This window comes from Sarcophilus harrisii, chromosome 2 (genome assembly GCF_902635505.1).
Source record: "Sarcophilus harrisii chromosome 2, mSarHar1.11, whole genome shotgun sequence".
Taxonomy (NCBI): Eukaryota; Metazoa; Chordata; class Mammalia; order Dasyuromorphia; family Dasyuridae; genus Sarcophilus; species Sarcophilus harrisii.
Window position 1 is genome coordinate 280,474,443 of NC_045427.1, and position 20,689 is coordinate 280,495,131.

General features: G+C 34.4%; 1 protein-coding gene across 1 annotated transcript in view; it reads right to left on the bottom strand.

Moving 5' to 3' along the window:
* The window catches only part of LOC100923378 (cation channel sperm-associated protein subunit beta), a 212,392-nt gene that overhangs the window by 142,625 nt on the left and 49,078 nt on the right, over positions 1 to 20,689 (bottom strand). The window contains exons 11-14 of the mRNA XM_031949291.1: positions 13,002 to 13,068; positions 12,699 to 12,745; positions 12,143 to 12,298; positions 8,773 to 8,925 (exon numbers count right to left, since the gene is read on the bottom strand). Coding sequence (XP_031805151.1) covers positions 8,773 to 8,925; positions 12,143 to 12,298; positions 12,699 to 12,745; positions 13,002 to 13,068 — 423 coding nt within the window. The remainder of the gene's footprint in view (positions 1 to 8,772; positions 8,926 to 12,142; positions 12,299 to 12,698; positions 12,746 to 13,001; positions 13,069 to 20,689) is intronic.

Below are 20,689 nucleotides of genomic sequence, written 5' to 3' on the forward strand. Positions count from 1 at the left end.
AAAGGTATGCTGATGTTAGGCTTAATCCCAAATTTAGATTATAGCTACATTTACCTTTTTAAACTTAAAACATAGCAGAATCAAGAAGCTTCCCCCAAAACCTTTCCTACCAAAAAAAAAATAATAATAATAACAACTATTGTTATTGCTCAGTCATGTTTGACTCTTCATGAATCCAGGGACTCTATCACACTAGGCCCTTCTGTCTTCCACTATACCCCAAAGGTGGTCTAAGGTTCATGTCAGTTGTTTCCATGACACTATTTATCTCATCCTCTGCTATTTTTTTTCTTTTATTTTCAATTTTTCCCAAAATCAGGGTTTACTCCAATGAGTCCTGTTGGACTCTGTTTCCCACTATGTGGCCAAAGTATTTAAGTTTCAGCTTCAGTATTTGATTCTTTAATGAATAGTCTGAATTAATTTACATTAGATGCTGTAATTCATGCTCAAAGAGGACCAAAATAACATCACTATGTCCAAGTCATAGTGTAGTATGCCTGACTGTGGCTGATCAGACTAATATAAGCTGAAAAGGCTCTACCTCAGGACATGCACAAAAATACCCCATATGAATATTTGCAGTGAAATTCTATGAAATTTACTTGTCTCACATTTCTTTTGAGCTACTACAATTCTGTTTTGCCCATAAAGTATGGGGCCTTCTTTAATGTGGGCTCACCATGTTGGGCAGTCCTGAGCTAGTCTCTCCCATGGTCTCACAATCAATTATAAAGTTCTTCAGAAAGATCTTAAGAGTATCCTTTAATTTTTTTTAAAATATTGACTGATTCGATTCCCTTTCTGAGTACCACAATCAAAAGGGTCAATTCTGCAGCACTCAACTTTCCTTAAGAGTTCAGTTCTGATTCATCCAGTCTGTCATGTTACATGTTGTATTCTGCATATAAGATAAATAAGTAAGGTGACAATATATAGCCTTGTTGTATTTATTTTTCCATTCTTAAACCAACCAGCCATTCCATGTTCAGTCCAAACTATTGCTTCTTGACCCACATACAGGTTCCTAAAGATACCCATAATATTTAGAGATTAGTCACATTTTGTTGTGATCCACACAGCCAAAGTTTAGTTTAGTTAATATAGGAAAACTAAATGTCATAAACTCCCTTGCTTTCTCTATAATCCAGAGAATGTTGACAATTTGGTCTCTAGTTCCTCTGCCCCTTCAAAAATCAGCCTGGTCTTCTAGTATGAAGTATTTCCTTGATATCTCTAACTTTCTTGAAGAGATTTTTCTTATTTTATTGTTTTCTTTTACTTCTTTGCATTATTCATTTAAGGAAATTTCCTATCCTTCCTTGTTATTCTGTATTCAGTTGAGATTATCTTTCACTGTCTCCTTTACCTTTCACTTTCCTTCTTTCCTTAGCTATCTCAAAGGTCTCATCAGATAGTTCCTTGGACACTGTCTACCAGATCTAATCCTCAAAATCTATTTACTTCTACTTCATAAGGGATGTTATTTAGATGATTCCTTTAAGGCCTGATGGTTTCCCCTACTTTATTCATTTAAGTCTGAATGTTGCAATAAAAAGCTCATGATCTGAAGCCATACTCAACTCCAGGTCTTGTTATAACTGACCATAATGAACTTCACCTTTTGCTACAAAGTATATAATCAATCAGGGTTTGAAGGTGGTGATGTCCATATGTAAAATTGCCTTTTGGATTGTTGGAAAAGAGTACTATAAGGAATGGACTTCTGTGAATAATAAGCAATGAATCATCCTAATCATCTCATGTTCATCTCCAGGTAATCAGAAAATATCACCACAAGGTAATTCCTGGAGCAGTGGAAGCACCAAGAAAATGAGACAAAACAATCTGTTAGCTTAGGAAATTTGGATGATCAGAAGGAGAAGTCTCTCACTCAGATAAAGGAAGGGCAATACAAGAAGTTTCCCAGCAAGCAGGCAGCAAGTCCTACCTCAGAAAACCAGCAGGAGATCTTGAGCCCCAGTGGTGGAGCAGGCAGTTACCAACAGCAGGATCCCCTAAGAGTCCTGGCCCAGCCAAGGAGACTCCAGCTCCAGGAACCACTATGTACTTCAGGGTAGCCTCAGAATAAGAAGCTTGTCTGTCTTCCAGAGGCCAGACCACCACAGGCTACGGCACAGGCTCGGGAAGACCAGAATTCTCCAGCAGCAAGGCCTCTGCTGCTTGGGTGTGGCCTCAGGTGTCCCCTGGAGGCCAGACAATCACTACCTTGGCACAGCTCTGAGCAAGTAGGCATACTCTACCGGGGAGATGTTCTCCAGCTATTAGACCACCATGTGCTTCTGTGCAGCCCCAGGGAAATATTGGACCTCAGCACACGCCATATAGCACCACAAGGACCCAAACTCAGCACCAAAGAAGATGATAGAAGCCTATGGCCTTCAGCAGTGCCAGCAACTGCTAACCCCAACCCCCTGATGCAGCACCAGACACAAGGGTCTGCCTTAGGGCAACATCAGGGGGGCACCAGATAAACATCCAGGGTCTAGCACAAGAAGGTAGACAGTATTTTCAGCAATACTAGGAGTACAGCTCAAATTTAAAAGAAACAGGAGCTGGGGGGGGGGGGGGGGGGGGGAAGATGAGCAAAAAAAAAAAAAAAACAACAACTAAAACAAACTGACCATAGAAGGTTATTATAGTGACAGGGAAGACCAACAGAAACTTAGAAGAGGATCAGAACACCTGTGGGCAAAATATCAAAGAAAAATGAGGAGTGGAGGATAATTCAAAAAGGAACTTAAAATCACATAAGAGAGAGTAGGGGAAAGAAATGAGAGTGATGCAAGAGAATTATGAAAAATGAATCAACTGCTTGGAAAATTGCTCAAAAAGTTGAGTTGACCAAATACAAAAATCCACTGAAAAAACCAACTCCTTAAAGAGTGCAATTGGCCAAATGGAAAAAAAGTATAAAAGTTGATTAGAAGAAAACAATAGCTTAAAAGTTAGAAATGGGTAAATGGAAGCTGATACCTCGATGAGACATCAATAATCAATAAAATTTAAAAGAATAAAAAAAAAGAAAAATTGGAATTCATGGGAGCTGTTGGAATGCACAGGAGCCACCTGACAGTGGCTGCTGGAGATCCAACTCAGATCTGCAGAATGGATCTCCTCTTGTAAGAGGATGATACAAGACTGAGAGGCAGTTGCTGTTCTATGATCTCTCTGACTGAGAGGCCATTGCATTGTCTGACCTCTATCCTCTTCCCTCTGCCTCCAATTTATCTCATTCCAGTCCACAACATCTGTGACAGCAAAGGCTGCTCTGCAGCTCCTCCAGATGTTATGATCCACAGTTGTGGAGGTTCCCAGAGAATTGACCTGCCCCTTAACAATTCCCGTTTTTTTGTTTTTTGCTGTTATTTTCCCCCCTCAGCACACTGAGGGATGCAAGCAGCACAATCACTTCTGGATGGTTGTGGAAAGTGTTGATCTTGTGAGATATCATGGAAGCAAACTTTCAAATGTAGAAGAGAACAGTAGTCAGAACAGGCATTATTTAAGTCTCTTGTCTCCTGGTTCAGCCCTTTGATGTGTTGGCCCATTTAATTACCCCAGCTTTTTAAAAAAGCCTTATCAGGGCTCTTCTTCCTTTCCTTCCCCGCAGGTTACTGAAGGAACTCTGAAAGGATCCTTTTCATGAACAGCTCTGAAACACTGTTGCTTCTGGAAGGCTCCTGCTTCTTCTTGTAATTCTTGTACTTCTTATACCCCACGTTCAGGCACCATATGTTGTGCTACCGAGAGCCACCTGTCAGTGGCTGCTGGAGATCCAACGCAGACCTGCAGAATAGATCTCCTCGTGTGAGAGGATGATACAAGGAGACTGAGAGGCCATTGCATTGTCTGACCTCTCTCTAAGACAGGCACTGCTCTGGTTGAGAAGGAACATATTTAGTGAGTGCAGAAGCAGTGTGGCAGGGAAACTGCTGACTGCAGGCACTTACGGAAGGATAGAGTTCTTGGTTTTGGGTTCCAGGATAATAGTGAAGAACTGAAAGAAGACCTGAAACTAAATGCACCGTCACCCTCACCCCAGAATTAGAGGTGAAAGGCACCCAACCATGGACAGTTACTATGGGAATAGAGTCTACTCTAGTATAGACTTTTTCCTAGATAAATCAAATTAATATCCATGATGCAAATCTTACTGCATTCCAATGTATGTTTCATTCATTTTCCAAAGTGATTTTCCTAAAGTTCAGGTTTGACCATATCACCTTCTAGTCAGTGAATTTCAGATTCAGTGAGTAAATCAATAAACTTTTATTATGTCTGGCACATGCCAAGCACTCTGCTAACTTCAGGGGGTATGTTGGAAAGAAATATAAGTTCTAACATCAGGAACCTTAAAATCTAATGATGGAACACAACAACTACAAAAAAAAAAAAAGAAAGTAAGAAAGAAACTGAAATGAAGAAGGTGGAAGGATAAAAAGGTAACAGGTACAGGGTATAATGGGAATGCAGTCCAAAGTGAGTGCAGTCACTCGAAGATTGATGGACTTGGGATCCTCTTTACATTGACGCTCTAAGAAGAATTCTTTGTTTTATACCAACCAAACTCCAAACAGATTGATAGAGGTTACTGAGAGTGTTGATGAGGTGTGAGTTCTTTCCAAGAACAAATATGAAGTCCTCGGTTTGACATTTATAGACATTCATGAAATAGTCCCCTCTTATTGTTCCAGTCTTCTAAGACTTTGCTATTCTTTCCACACTCCATGATCTGTCTCTGCATTACCTTTCCAAATTTAGGGCTTGCTTTGCTTACAATTAGTCCCTTCCAAAAGTTCCTCCTTCTTATACTTCATTTTCCCTTTTTTCTGTCTCCTTGATGTACTTAATATATTTCTATACCAAACTGTGTATGTATGTTGGGGTGTTCTGCTTTCTTTTAATTAGTTTAGATATAAGTGAAATTCAAGTGATAACTGATGCTCCCACTCCTTCCACATTTGTATGGAGTTCTACTTGTGCAATTAAATCATGTGTATTAATAAGCTTCCCCTTCTTTTCTCCAATTTTCTGTCAATGTATCCTTCCTCTCTTTTTCCTCTTAAAAAATTAGTTTATTGATATCTTATGTTTCTTACATCACAACAATTGCCCCAAGTATCTCTTCCTCACTCCCTACCAGAAAGCTATTTTTATATGGCAAACGGTGTTTTTATAGAGGGAAATGAAATCAGCACAAGTAAATAATACATTTAAAAAGTTCAAAAATATATTCAATGTACACAAATAACATGTGCAAAGATCCACACCCTGTATATCTTCCACATTCATGAACAAGGGCTGAAAATACCCTCTCACATCTTTTCACTCAAGTCCTGTTTCATCTTTTTAATTTTGTTATATTTAATTTTAATTTTTTTTTAGTTTGTAGTTATTCTTTCCATTTATATCATCATAGTTGCTGTGTATATTGCTTTCTTGGTTGTGCCTGCATCACAATCAGTTCATATAAATCTTTCACTGCTTTTCTTTATCCATAATTCACATCACTTCTTACAGCATAGTGATATCTATTTTATTAATGTACCATAATTCCTTTATACATTCCCCAATTGGTGGACATCTATGGTATTTCTAATTCTTAGTTATCACAAAAAAGGACTACTATAAATCTTTCAGAGTTTATAGGGACTTAGTTCTTATCAATGATTCTGTACTTCCAGCAGTAGTTTTTCTTGCCTGTCAACTGAGTCTGGTTCAAAAAGTGTGACCATTTTAGTCACTTCATTTGCATAAGTCCAAATTGCTCATAATTCCATCAACAATGTTCTAGTTTGCCTTACCCTGCAATGTTGCCATTTTTATCACTTTTACCAATTTGCAAGGTGTGAGGTAAAATCTCAGAGCTGTTTTTATTTGCATTTCTCTTACTATTTGGAGCTTTCTTTTATATAATTCTGAATATTCTGTAATTTCTTTTTTGAAAACTATTTGTTCATATCTTTCAATCAATATATTGGAAAATGACTACTAGTATATACACATATACACATTGATGTATATTATATGTATGTGTGTATACACAAATATATATATATATATATATATATATATATATATATATATATATATATATACATATACATGCAGACAGAATTTTCTGTATCTTGGATATCAAACTTTGATCAGAAAAATTTGATAAAAAATCCCCCCATTTAATCAATTCCTTTCTTATCCTAGGTGCTTTAATTTCTGCAAAGGTGTTTTAGTTTCAAGTGATCAAAGTTATATATTTTATCTTTTGTAATTGTCTCTATCTTTTATTTTGTTAAAAAATATATCTCCTACAAAAAGATGTAAGAGATATATGATCTGCTTCTGTTCTCATTTTTTATAGTATAGTCTTTAATAATGTCATGTGGAAATGTGGTGTGAAACTTTGGTCTAAGCTTAGCTTCTGCTAGACTACTTTCCAGTTTTCTCAGAAGTTTAAATCAAATACAGAATTTTGCCTGGTGATTTATGTTTTCCACTTTATCAAACACTGTTATTGAGTTCTATTGTTTCTAAATCTCCCTTTTCTCCCTCATCCTATCCTTCTATTCTTTAACCAATACCAGAGAGTAGTGAAAACTGCTGCTATAGTACAATTTGCAGTCTGGAAATACTATTCCCCAATCCCCTTCATCTCCAATTTTAAAAAATCTTTCATTAAGGGACCTTTTAAAAATAAAGTTTTCATGATAATGTGGTCAGTAAAAAATATCATGTTTAATTGTTCTGTTTTTCTGAATCTGTTTTTAGGTTTTATGATTTTTTTATGTAAAAATGCTATGCAATGCTGAGAGAAGTGTGATTCTTTCTATTTTTCCTAATTATTCATCAGAAATCTAGGACATTTAATTTCCTAAAATTCTATTTAGGCATGTGATTACTCACTTAGTTAGATTTTTCTAGGGTTTAAATAAATGGATGCTTGAAATCCCTTACTATTATAGCTTTAATGTCTACCTATTTCTCCGATTTTATGAAATTTTCCTATGAGTATTTGGATACTATGCTATTTAGTTCATACATATTTAGGACTGATATTACTTTGTCTATAGTGCCTCTAAGTATATTGTAGTTTTCCTTATCTCTTTTAATAATAATAATAATTATTATTATTATTATTATTTCTGCAGCAGGATGAAGGCAGCCAAAACAGGAAATCAATTTATACAATGAACACAAAAATGTGCTACATACACATGTAAAGCAATGACACTCAAAAGTTTTATAGTTTCAGAATTCAATATCACCAACTGACCACTGCCTACATAGGCATCCAACCAATATAGTTGAAGCAACAAGGCACCCTGATGATGAAAAAGGGAATGACACACATCACACAAATCAAAATACTGCTACCACATTCCCTCTGGTGCTGATGGAGATAGCCCAAGCCCCTCAACCAAATTGCCCACTAGATGACTAATCCTGCTTCTATCCCATCATTGAAGTACTATAGTAGTTCCTGTGAAGAGAGGGGCCAAATATCCCCAACAACTATAGACCAACTACAACTCACAGGACAGGACACCCAGTCTGCTGAAGCAATGAGGCACTCTGATGGTGAGTAATAGATTGTGTGGCAAATAAGATGCCACATTATGGCATGTTTTCTCTGAGCTAGATAACAATTTATTAACAATGACATATAGCTATTAATAGTGTGTGTCAGACTGGCCTTTTCTGTCAGGACAGCAATTACAATTTCATGAGGGAAGAGGAAAATCCTCTTTATTGAGACAAGAAAAGAGGAGTTCTGAGTGGTTGAAAAAGGTCACAATTGGCTACAGCTGGGAAAGGTGGGTTGGCCTTCAGTGTACTGGATATCACAGCATTCCAATAATTAAGACATGTCTAGTGTTTTACAGATTTCAATTGCATCTAGTAATTTTGAATAAAAAATTAGAATCACTGCAATTAGGACCACCCAGTTAGTTCTTTCCTTGGGTTCAAACCATTCTTAATTTCTGGAGAGAAAAAGGCAGAACTCTCCCTTTTAAAAGGGCTTGACATAAACTGCTTTCTTTTTATAGGTAAACAAAACAGATATCTCTGGGGCTAGTTGGAAGGGAATAATAACATCATTCAAACATGCCTTTAATTTGAACTAGAAAAAAACACATTTTTAGCTTAACTGAGAAATCGAACTTAACAAAATAGGGAATAGGGTCAATTACAGAGTAAAAGCAGAATTTTAATTTCCTCATTGGCATGTGTTTCACAAGTCAAACCACCAACCACTACCACCTCCCCTCAGAGCCAAGTGGAGACAGCCCAGGGCCCTAAGCACAAAAACCCTAAGAATAACACTACTCCCCTCAGAACACCAAATTTGCTTCTAACCTGATCTCACAGCCAACACGGAAAAGGTGCTTACTTTTTTCACCAATACCAACTGTTGACTCTTATCAACTGGGACCAATAAATAAGCATTTAAGTCCAAGAACCTCTAAGAATGCTAATGCTCTCCAGATTACCAGTTTATTTCAACCCCGTGCAATTATCATCTTGGGAAAAAATCCCCTAGAGCTTAAATTTCTTGTGCAAGTGAAGAATCAAAAGAACAAAGTTTATGACAGCAAAATTCTTGACATTACCAAATGATATAAAATAAAAAACAAATATGAAATTATCAGTGAAAATTAAAATAAAGAAGATCTATTACTATGTGCTTTGGCCATTTCATCTTAACTTTAACACATATTCATTAGATAAGAAAATTTAATGGCTACATACCTGATTTCCAAAAACATACAGAAAATGAGTCCCAGGATGAAAAACCATTCCTACAACAGTATGAAAATCAGAAGGAAAAGAAAAACTTGGAAATAACAGTTCAGGCCTTGGAGATTTATTTATAAATTTCCTCACAACAACAAAAGAATGAATCTAAAAAACAAAACAAAAAAGAAAAAATCATGGAGATTTCAATCATTTTAATTCATTTCCCACTTCATTTTCAACAGAATATCTTAGTATGCCATGGTGGTTATCATAGGTTCTTAAAAAGCTATGGTAACAGAATATAACCTCTAGCAAATTTCTTTCAATTTTGAAGATATTAAATAGTAGCCACTATGTCCATCATTGAAATATGTGTAATGAGGCTCATCTATGTCTGTGAGATCAACCGTTAAGTCAGAAATTGTTTTTCTTTAGATGTACAATTTATGAAACCATTCTCTAATGCACAAAGATGTTGCAAAATCAGAGGAATAACATGGACAGATTATATTTGGATTTCATGAAGCTATTTGACAGTTTTCCATTTCTTTATGGACAAGACAGAGAGCTGTGAACTGAATTATAGTGTATTCAGATAGATTTGGAATCAATGAGTTTCCCAGCAGTTAGTACAAATCTTGGCACATTGTTGTTCAGCTATTCAGTTGTGACTGATTTTTTGTGACCCCATAGACTTGTCCATGAGGTTTTCTTTACAAAGATAACTGCAGGTTTTAATTTCCTGCAGAAAAACAACTGCAGCATTTCTCCTGTGTTTTCCCATTTTACAGATGAGAAATTGAGGAAAATAGGGTTGTATCTTGCCCACTTTATTAATAGCTATATGTATCATTGTTAATGAAGCCAAATCTTAACTCAGATTTTCCTGACTCCACGCCTAGTGTTCTCTCTTCTGCACTACGTAGGTGGCTGGCACATAGAAGATGTTTAATAAATATTGATTAAAATGATGTAACATGCATGAGACAAGAAATTCATGATACATACAAAAGATGAGAAGAATTAGAAAACAACATATGACTGATGATAATATACTATAGTACTTCATAGATTAATTTCTTCAATGAAAATATATACTAGTTTCAGGTAGATGGTGATCAGGTAGTGATATGTTATGTCCACTTTATTTTTGCCTAACTACTTTCTGATTATGAGTCACTCTAAATTTAGCTAGAATTTTCCTTTAACAACACATACACACAATTTATTGCTATGCTTCTTTTGAGTTTGGTAACGCCAGCTCAGGCATGTGCTCTGCCATCATACATAGCTTTTGAGGTGGCAAGTTTAGTTTAAAGCCATAATGAGGCACAAATGGAATTCAAGTGAAAAGATAATGATAATAACACAGACCTGAAAATATCCTATAGTATTCCTCTAATAAACTGAACTGGAACCAGAGCACAGTCACAGTCAAAGCCTATCATTACCCTATCCAGGAATAGCATACATAAATTAATAAGAACATTTTTAATATATGTCATCATCTCAAGTTATCATCATCTCCATTGATTGACATTTAGAGAAGAATTTCTTACAATAAATTAATCTAAGATTGAGGGTGTAAATATTACTATCACCTTTTTTTTTTACAACTGAGCTGTGATTCAAAAAAGTTGTGTTTGCTTACAGTCATACAATGAAGAACTGAAGGAAATAAGATTCAAACCTTGATACCCTTGGTAGAACTACATGATGCTTTAAATTTCACAGAATATTTTCTTAAAAACTCTGTAAGGTAAGTATTGCAAATTTGCTCTCATTTTAAAGATGAGAAGTTTAAATTAAGAGAAGTAATGTGACTTTCCTGAGATCACACAGCTAGAGAATGCTAGAACTGTGATTCAAATTTAGGTATATCCTGGTTATAATTCCTGAATTATTTCCACTAAAATTTCACGAAGATGAATTAATGTAAGGCTGAAGGGAAGTTTTGTAGCAGAGTGTCTAAGGGAACTATCCTAGGACACTCATCAAGTTGCAGTAACAGAAAGCTAGAAGCAATAAGTAATATGTTAGATGACAGTCAGAATCCCAAAAAAATCTCAAAAATAAATTTACTTAGATGAAATTTTATATGGATGAAGGAGAAGTTTTTAATTTGACTTTTTAAAAATCAAATGACTATAACAATGTAAATGAAAAGAACAACCACAATACAATCAAAAGTGAATGTCAGATTACAAAGGAAAAACATGGCCCCTAAAAAATCATAAAAAAAGAAAAGAAAAAAATAAAGGAGAGGCAGCTAGATGGTGCAGTAGATAAGAGCACCAGTTCTGAAGTCAGGAGAACCTGAGTTCAAATCTGGTCTAGACCCTTAACACTTCCTAGCTCTGTGATCCTAGGCAAGTCACTTAACCCCAAATGCCTCAGGAAAAAAAGAGGTATGAGAAAACACCCCCACCTCTTTCTTTGCAAAAAGAGGTCTCTTGGTATCATATGCACAGCTTTAGCTTAGGAAAAAACAAAAAAAGAAAGCTTAATTGGGAAATGCCACTGTCCAAAAATACTTTAGAGTTATTAAGATTTGTTTTTCTTGGCCTTGGGGACCAAAAGAGAGATCAATGTTTAGAAATTGTGTAGATCAATGGGGACCAAAAAAATAATAGATCAATGTGTAGAAAAGGAGGCAGGTTGAGTTGTGATCTAAGAAAACAATATTCCTGTGGTCTGCCTTGGATGACAGTGAATTCCAGCAAAAGTTGAATGAAACTTTGGCAAGGAAGATCTTTTCTTCAGTCATTTCATGTGTGATTCTTCATAATCCCATTTGGGGTTTTCTTTTTTTTTTTTAACTTTTTTTTTCTGAGTCAATTGGGGTTGATTTCAGAACCAGTGCTCTATCCACTGTGCCATCTAGCTGTCCCCACGTGGGGGTTTTCTTGGCAAAGATACTAGAATGGTTTACCATTTCCTTCTCCAGCTTATTTTACAGATGAAAAACATGAGGAAAACTGGGTAAAGTGACTTGCTTGGGATTACATAGCTACTAAGTATATAAGGTCAGATTAGAACTCAAGAAAAGGAGTCTTCCTGATCTCAGGTCCAGCACACTATTTACGCACCAAGTAATTGCTCTAAGCATCATCTAACTGGATACAATTTTAGGAAAGGATTGAACTAGATGACTTCAAGTTCTAACTGATTCTAAATTTCTGATACTAGCTGAAGAATAGCTAAAAATACAGTGAGTGTAGAATTATTCATCTTAACTTTCCAATTCCAATTCAATTATGTAATATTGCCACCAAGCATAATTAAATTTGGATATGATTTTGTGAATTTTCATTGCTAAAGAAATTTGCGCAACAAAAAAGAAAGAGAAGAAAATAAATCATCTTAAGGTTATAAAATATACCTTAGTAGAAAAGAGGTAGATTCCAGATTTCATTTCAATATCAACAAGAAATGATATCAGTTGAGCTTCACCTTTTCTCCTCCTTCTTTCTCTAGGATTGGGGATGCAACTTTTCCAATCATCAAATGGAGCAAAACTATAGAAACAAGTAGCCAACTACCAAAAAAGAAAAAAAAGAAAACAGAAATAAAAGTTAGAGTTACACTTCATATAAGATGCACTATTTGATATCACCGTCTGTGAACTATAGTATTATTCTACTGGATCTTGGTTGGATCTTTAAAACGGGTTTGTATAATTACTAAGCCAGTTTGCAAATATGAAGTAAGTCCAATGAGTGTTGCAGAGTATTTCACTCAGTAATGGAAAGTTTCATCTGGTAAGTGTTTTGTTAATATCGTGACATATTCTTAAGCTAGTGAATTTTTTTCATAGTTAGGAAGAAAGAATGATGTTTTCTAATCAAGAAAACTGAAATTCATTTTCAAGTGTTATATATTTTTTAAAAAGCATTCACAACAAAAAAATTTACCTCCTTTTTAAGGCAATAGTTTACCTGACTCATGGTCCTACTTTTTTCAAAAGTGATCGCAATGTAATCATCTGGAAAACAGAAAATGACAAATCATAGCTATAATCTACATTTCTAAAGGCTACAGGATTCGACTGGTTAATATATTTGGTATTATAATTTTTTAGCTTCAAAACTATCTTATAATATTTACTTACTGATGCATATTATTTGAAACTTTAAAATTAAATTTTGCCAACTACCTCAAATATGGTAATGCATCATTATTTTGAATTTATTTTTATTTAAATTGTTAGTATATTCAAATATATTAAAATAGCAATTTACCTTCAAAATCTTCCTGGTTAGCTAAACATATTTCATTATACCATAGTTTTGCTTGAAGATAATCTGACTATTGAAAACAAAAAAGAATATATATAGCAGCTACAATATTGATTTAGAAGAGGAAACTGCTACAATTATTAAAAATCCTCAAAAGATTTGCTGAAAAACTGGGATGGGTAGAGACAAAATATACACAGGAAGGAAAAAGTATAGATTCTGGAAAAGATAAAATAAAAAGCTGGGGGTGAAAGAGGATAAATAAAATAAAAGATAAAATTAGTAAGGCATTTCAGGAATGACCCATGACTACACATTTTCTTGCGGCAACTAAAAATCTTTTGCTATTCCATGACTAACTGAAAACTGGCTAAACAAATATCTTTTGTTTCTTTATATCTTTAAATTGTGGGCACCCCTATTCACATTCCTCAAATACAAGACACCTTTATGGGCCCTAGGTCCAGTTCAAAGTTAGTATCACTTCAAGATTCTATAGAAAACTCCTTAAGAACAGTTTGTAAAATAACTTTTTTTAGCTTCACCATAAATACTAATTATTTGGATTTCTATTACCTTTTTATGTATCTCACAATAACCCTTTTAGACATGGAGTACAATTATTATATTTCTTTTATATATGAGAAAAGAAGAATCTGAGAAAGGTTGATTTAAACATAGAGAGTGACATTCAAGGAGGTAGAAGCCAAGATGGCAAAGAAAAAGGAGAAAGGTGCCTAAAATCTCAACAATTTTCCTTGAATCAACTTTAAATCAAGCCTCAAAACTGATTCTGGAGTAACAGAACCCACAAAACAACTACATGAAACAATTATTCAGTCCAAGATAAATAATGTTAGAGAAAATCTGTCCCACTTACATAAAAGGGGAGCACAGCCCAACACAGGTAGTATCCAGGCAAGCCTAGACCTAGCACAGCAGTAACTTAAGACCCTCAGCTCAGCAGGTCAGCAGTAAAGACAGACAGTTTATAAGGCCTCTACTCCCAGTAAAGCAGGCCAAACAACAGCCTCAATCCCCATCCTTGCATCCCCAAAACAAGCTAGCCATCAGGTCTAGATCCCCCTGAACAACAGGTCAGTTGCCAGTTCCAGTGGCCTAGGTAAAGAAAATAAGTGATCAGGCTCCTGGCCCTCAGAACAAAAAGCTTGGGACAGTGTCACCCATATCCCAGTAGAAGAGCTCATTTTTAAAAGTCACAAAATAGTCTGGGAAATGAACAGAAAAACAAAAAAGCCTGATCATAGAAAACAACACAGCAATAAGTTTTTTTTTTTTTTTTTTTAACATAGAAGATGACAAAAATGACAAAAAATGCAAAGCCTCAAAGAGAAATATGGGTTGGTCCCAGGTCCAAAAAGTCCTCCTGGAAGAACTAAAAAAAATTTTTTTAAACTAAAATAAGAGTGGAAGAAGAAAAAATGTAGGAAAAAATGTATGACTATGAGAATCATGCAGAAGAATCATTACAAAAAAGTTTGAAAAGGTTTGGTAAAAGTAGCACAAAAATTTGGGGAAAGATACATAAAGTCACCAAGAAAACTCATTAAAAAGTAGAATTGGCCAAAAAAAAAAAAAAAAAAAAAAAAAAGGTACAAAAGTTCACTGAAAAAAATAATCCCTTAAAAATTAGAATTGGAAAAGGGGAAGTTAATGACTATGAGGCATCAAGTGTCAATCAAAAAAAAAAATCAAAAGAATGAATAGAAGAAAATGTAAAATACCCTTTTGGAAAAACTTTTAACCTGGAGAATAAATCCAGGAGACATAATTTAACAGTTACTGAACTATTTGAAAATTATGATTTAAAAAAATTAGTTTGGATAGCATCTTTTCAAAAAATATTATCAAGGAAGACTGCCTGATATCACAGAAGTCGAAAGAAACTTAAAGAGTCTACTGATCATCTCCTTAAAGAAAGTCCAAAATGAAACCTATCAGAAATATTCAAATTCCAGAACTCTCAGATCAAGGAAAAATACTGCAAGCAGCCAGAAAGAAGCAATTCAAATTATCAAGAAATCAGTCAGGATTACACAAGATTTAATGGCTTCTATATTAAAGAATCAGAAGGCTTGCAATATGATATTCCAGAAGAAAAAGGAGCTGGGATTATAACCAAAAATCAACTATAAAACAAAAATGAACATAATTTTACAGGGTAAAAATGGACATTAAATGAAATGGGAGTTTTGTTTGTTTGTTTGTTTTGCTGAGGGAATTGAGGTTGGTGATCTGCCCAGAGTCACACACAGCTAGTAAGTGTTAAGTGTCTGAGGCCAGATTTAAACTCAGGTCCTCTGGATTTCAGGGCTGGTTCTCTATACACTATACCACCTACCTGCCCAGAAATAGGAGGTTTTTTAACTTTCCTGCTGGAAAGACCAAAGCTGAACAAAAAAAAAAAAAAAAATCTTTTCAAATACAAGACAAGAAAAGAAAAATTATAACTTATTCAATAATGTTCTGCTGTTTATATCCCTATACAGAAAGATGATATTTGTAATTCTTAAGAACTGTATTAGTTGAGAGAATCTAAACTAATCTCTAAACTACAATCAGCATAACACAAGATTTAACCATTTTGACATTAAAGGACTAGATACATGGAAAGGCAAAAGAGCTAGAATTACAGTCAAGAATTACCTAAATAAGTATAGTCTTTATCAAAGAAGAAAAAATAAGTATAATTCTTCAGAAGGAAAAAAAGTAGATATTCAATGAAAAAAAACTTTCAAGAATTCCTGATGAAAGACCAGAGTTGAATAAAATATTTGACTATCAAATACAAGATTCAAGAGAATGTGAAGTGCCCAGGTGAGAGAAAAACAGGGCAGCCAAAATAATGACATTTTAAGAGCATTTATTACTGGCCAGGACTGATCCCCCAATACCAAGACTGGAGGGGTCAGTAATGAGTGGCCTTAGGATAATTATAGAAAGAAGAGAAAAACATCAAAATGTTTCTTGATATATTTGTCATAATAAAGGAATTTCTATTCTAAACAGGAGGCAAATAATTATCACTCTAAGGGGGTCATTCTCAGGCAACAGCAAGCAGTATTTCTTTAAGCTTATCAGGTTGTCGAGGTCTCAGGTCTCTCAGGACGGTACATCTGGGTTGTTAAAAATACCATCTTCAGTAGGGAGTGAAGAACTAGTAATAAACTTCTAACTACCAAGATTCAAGATTATGTTTCTCACGGTGCCATTTGGGATGCTTTTCCCTTTTAAACCTAAGAAATGGGTTTTGTTATCTGACATAAATAAGACATGAACATGAAAGAGATTTTACAATGAAATAGCGGGGAAAAAAATACATGAACTGTACTCTCTTTATATTTGGCTCATGGAGGAAACAATGTACACCTTCAGTTGAGGGTAGAAATCTATTTTATCAAAAAAGAAAGTAAGAAGGGATAAGACCGTAGGGGTCCTCAAACTTCTTAAATAAGGGGCCAGTTCACTGTCTCTCAGACTGCTGGAGGGCCAGACAATAGTAAAAACAAAAACTTTTGTTTTGTGAGCTTTTAAATAAAGAAACTTCATAGCCCTGGGTGAGGGGGATAATCATCCTCAGCTGCCACATCTGGCCCACGAGCCTTAGTTTGAGGACCCCTGGATAAGAGGATAAGAAAAGGGGAAGTTGACAGAAGGGAGAGCACATTGTGGGAAGTAAAAGTCAAAAGCAAAATATGGGAGAATGAAGAAGAGAAAGGAAAAGTAGGATAAATGGAGAAATTAGGATGGAGGGAAATGTATAGTTAATAATAAAAATTGTGGGAAAAATTTTAAAGCAAGTACCTTTGATAAAGACCTTATTTCTCAAATATATAGAAAATTGAGTCAAATTTATAGAAATAAGAACCATTCATTACCCGATTGATAAATGGTCAAAGGATATGGACAGTTTTCAATCAAAGTAATCAATGCTAGTTATAATTAAATGAAAAAATGCTTTAAATCACTATAGATTGGATAAATTCAAATTAAAATAACTTTGAAATGATGAGCAGGCTGATTTCAGAAAAACCTGAAAAGATCTTCATGAACTGATCTTAAGTGAAGGCAGCAGAACCAAGAGAACATTGTTCACAGCAACAACAAAATTGTGTGAGGATCAACTGTAATGGATTGGGTTCTTCTCAGAAATGTAGTGATCCAAGACATTTCCAAATAGACTTGGGATGGAAAATACCAACTGCATTCAGACAGAGATTTATGGAAATAGGATGTAGATCAAAGCATAGTAGTTTCATTTTTTTTCTTTCTTTGTTCATTTTTTTCTTTCTCCTTTTTTTTTTTTCTTTTTGGTCTGACTTTTCTTGTACAACATAAGAAATGCAATCATATAAACAACTTGTTCTGCCATTTCCCAATTGATAGGTATCCCCTCAATTTCCAGTTCTTTACCACCCATAAAAACCTGCTCCCAGACAATATTATGTTTTAGAGAACAATACACCAAGTGACATAGAATCCAAATTCCTAAAGGAGAAATTAAATGAGTTATAGGAGTTAAAAGAAAGTAAAACTTTACTACTATGAGAACCTCAAATAAGGTAAATTTAATCACAAAATAAATAAGAAAGAAGTTAAGGAGGTGCATAGAATTTTAGAGAAATTAGATATGATGAACCTCTGGAGAAAACTGAATGAGGATAGAAAGGAATATGCCTTTTTATTAGTTTTATATGCTACCTACACAAAAACTGACCCTATATTATTAGGACATTAAAAACTTCACAATCAAATGCCGAAAGGCAGAAATATCAAATGCATCCTTTTCAGATCTTGATGCAGTAAAAATTACATATAAAAAATTACATACAAATTACATATAAAAATTACATATAAAAAGAGGCCATGCATGCAAAGATAAATTCAAAATTCATTGTAAACTAAGCAATCTAATCCGAAAGAATGAATGGATCAAAAAAAATAAATCATAGAATCAATAATTTTATCAAAGACAGTGATAATAATGAGACAGTATCATAAAATTTACGGATAAACAAAACAGGTTTTTTTAAAAAATATCTCTAAATTCTTATGTGAATAAAATAAAGAGCACATCAATGAATTGAGTATACAATTAAACAAGCTAGAAAAAGAACTAATTGAAAATCCCTAATTAACAGAAAATTGCAAATCCTGAAAATTAAAGGTTTAATAGGATTAATTAATTAAAGGATTAAAGGATTAATAAAACTTTAAATAAGAAAACCACTGAACTAATAAATATAACTAAGAGCTGGTTTTATGGGAAAAAAAAACAATAAAATAAACCTTTGGCTAATTTGATTTTTTTTAAAAGAAATAAGAAAAACGAACTAAACCTATCAAAAATGGTGAATTTGCCACCAATGATGAGAAAATTAAAGCAATAATTAAGAACTATTTTGCCCAATTATCTGCCAATCTAAAAATCTGAGCAAAATCAATGAATATTTACAAATATATTTATTTTGCAGATAAACAGAAGCATAATACTAAAATAAAACCATATTTAAAAAATGACTTTAACAAGCCAGTATTGTCTTGTTAAGAAAAACTCACCAGGACCAGATGGATTTACTAGTAACTTCTAAAAACTTTTAAAGAAAAATCAATTCCAATACTACAAAAATTATTTGGAAAAATTGTCAAAGAAGTCCTGCCAAATTTCTTTTATGACACAAAGATGGTACTCATATGGTACTCAAAGCAGCAGAACAGATTAGGTGCAGAAGATGCAGTGGTTAAATGACCATAGTAATCTAGTGTTTGAAGCTTCTGGAATAAGAAAGAACTATTTGACAAAAATTACTATAAAAACAGGAAAACAATATGACAGAAACTAGGTATAGACCAAAGAGAAAAATGATTATTTCTCTCTTATATTAGTAACTAATTATTGAGATAAACATTTTCCCTATTTTCACATTCAAAAATACACTTCTGCAGGTTATCAGTCTCTGAAAGATATTGCTAATATACAAGATTGCCTAAATATACAGGGTACATGCTTTTCAATATTGGGGGGGATACCATCCAATTTAAAAACTTTAGATGATAAGCCCCTATCTTTGCAGTCTTCCATTAGCATTTAGGGTGGCCTAGCAAATTAAGGGAATAATAGGCCAATATGATTAGGGCAAAGTTAGATTCTTTTGTCCAGATTACTAGAGATGTCTGATTCTCATGATCAAGTCATCTCTCAGCCTAAGGAACTAAAGACTTTTTTCCCACCTCCTCATTAATATGTCTGCCTTTTTACTCAATCAAAGTTGATTTCCATCCTTCAGAATGATGTAAGCCATCCCCCTGATCTTTGAGGAGGGAAGGATTGGAAAGGTCCTGAATTGAGGCTTTGGGAGGGGCCCCACCCTCCTGTTTATAGGAGAAACTCCCACATAAGTAATCTCCTCCTACAATTCAATTGGAGATCTTGACCTGGGGCATAATTACTGCCCTCTATTGAACTGAAAATTAGTCCCTCAAATTCATCTGAAGATTGCTTCTCAGCTCTGGGCCAAAAAAAACCCCAATATAATCAAGCTTTATGTGGCCAAACTTTTGCAAAAATCCTAACAGGATTTTGCCTGCTAAGAAAGTTGTTTTCTTATGTTGTACCACAGTTCTCTTTTAATGTCCTGACCCAGTTTTCCTAATTGTCCTATTCAGTTACTCTGCCTCAAGTTATAACCTTTCCCTCTTAATGTTAGGATAAAGGTCTTATATCTTAGACCTTAGGCTATAATCATTCCCTCTTAATGTTTGATGGGATAAAGGTCTTTATCCATTTTAGATGTCATTAGAATATCTGGAGCCTCTCCAGTACCTCCCATTATATCATCCTAGGTGCCTCCCCCCATTAGGTCACCCCCATCCAGGTACCTCCCCCATTATATCATTGTTCTTGTTACCCTAAAAAAGAATCTTGTATTTGACATTCACTTCTGGATTCTTTGAGATGATTGTTATCTCAAAGAAGATAGTCTCGTTCAGCCCTGGGACCAATCCATGGATCCATTTGGGCCCAGTAAATCTCTCCCATTTAAATAAATTATTAAATACTCTCTAATCTCTATCTTGCTCAGTTTCTCTGGCATTACACTTAGCGTAATAAATCCAATTTTTTGCCACAAACCTCACATCTGTATTCATTCTGATTTGTGAATTCTTTCACAAAGCCTGCAACTGGCCAGGGGACTCCATTGCTGTCAGGGGATCTCTCAATCCTCATTTCTCACACTTCAACAAGAACACCCCCTTTTTCAAATCTATTTAAACATTTAAGCATTCAATATTTTCCAGAGGGCAGGGTGGCTTTGCTTTATAAGAAATTTCAAGTGATCATCATTTTATTCATTATCTACTAGCCATAATTTTAAAAATTGATTATTAATTACCTAGAAACTATGTCTTAGAACTTTTCATTCATCACACTGTCTTATACCATATATCAAGATAAAGTCAAAAGGATAATTCCATAAACAAATTAGAAGAGCAATAATTTACCTGTCAGATCTATGAAGAAGGGAAGAATTTATAATGAAAAAAAAAAGACAGCTATATGAGATGTAAAATAGGCAATTTGGGTTATATTAAAAAGATTTTGCAATCACAAAAGCAATAGTAAAAATTTTTAGAATAGAAACAATTTTAACAGCAAGTATTTCTGATAA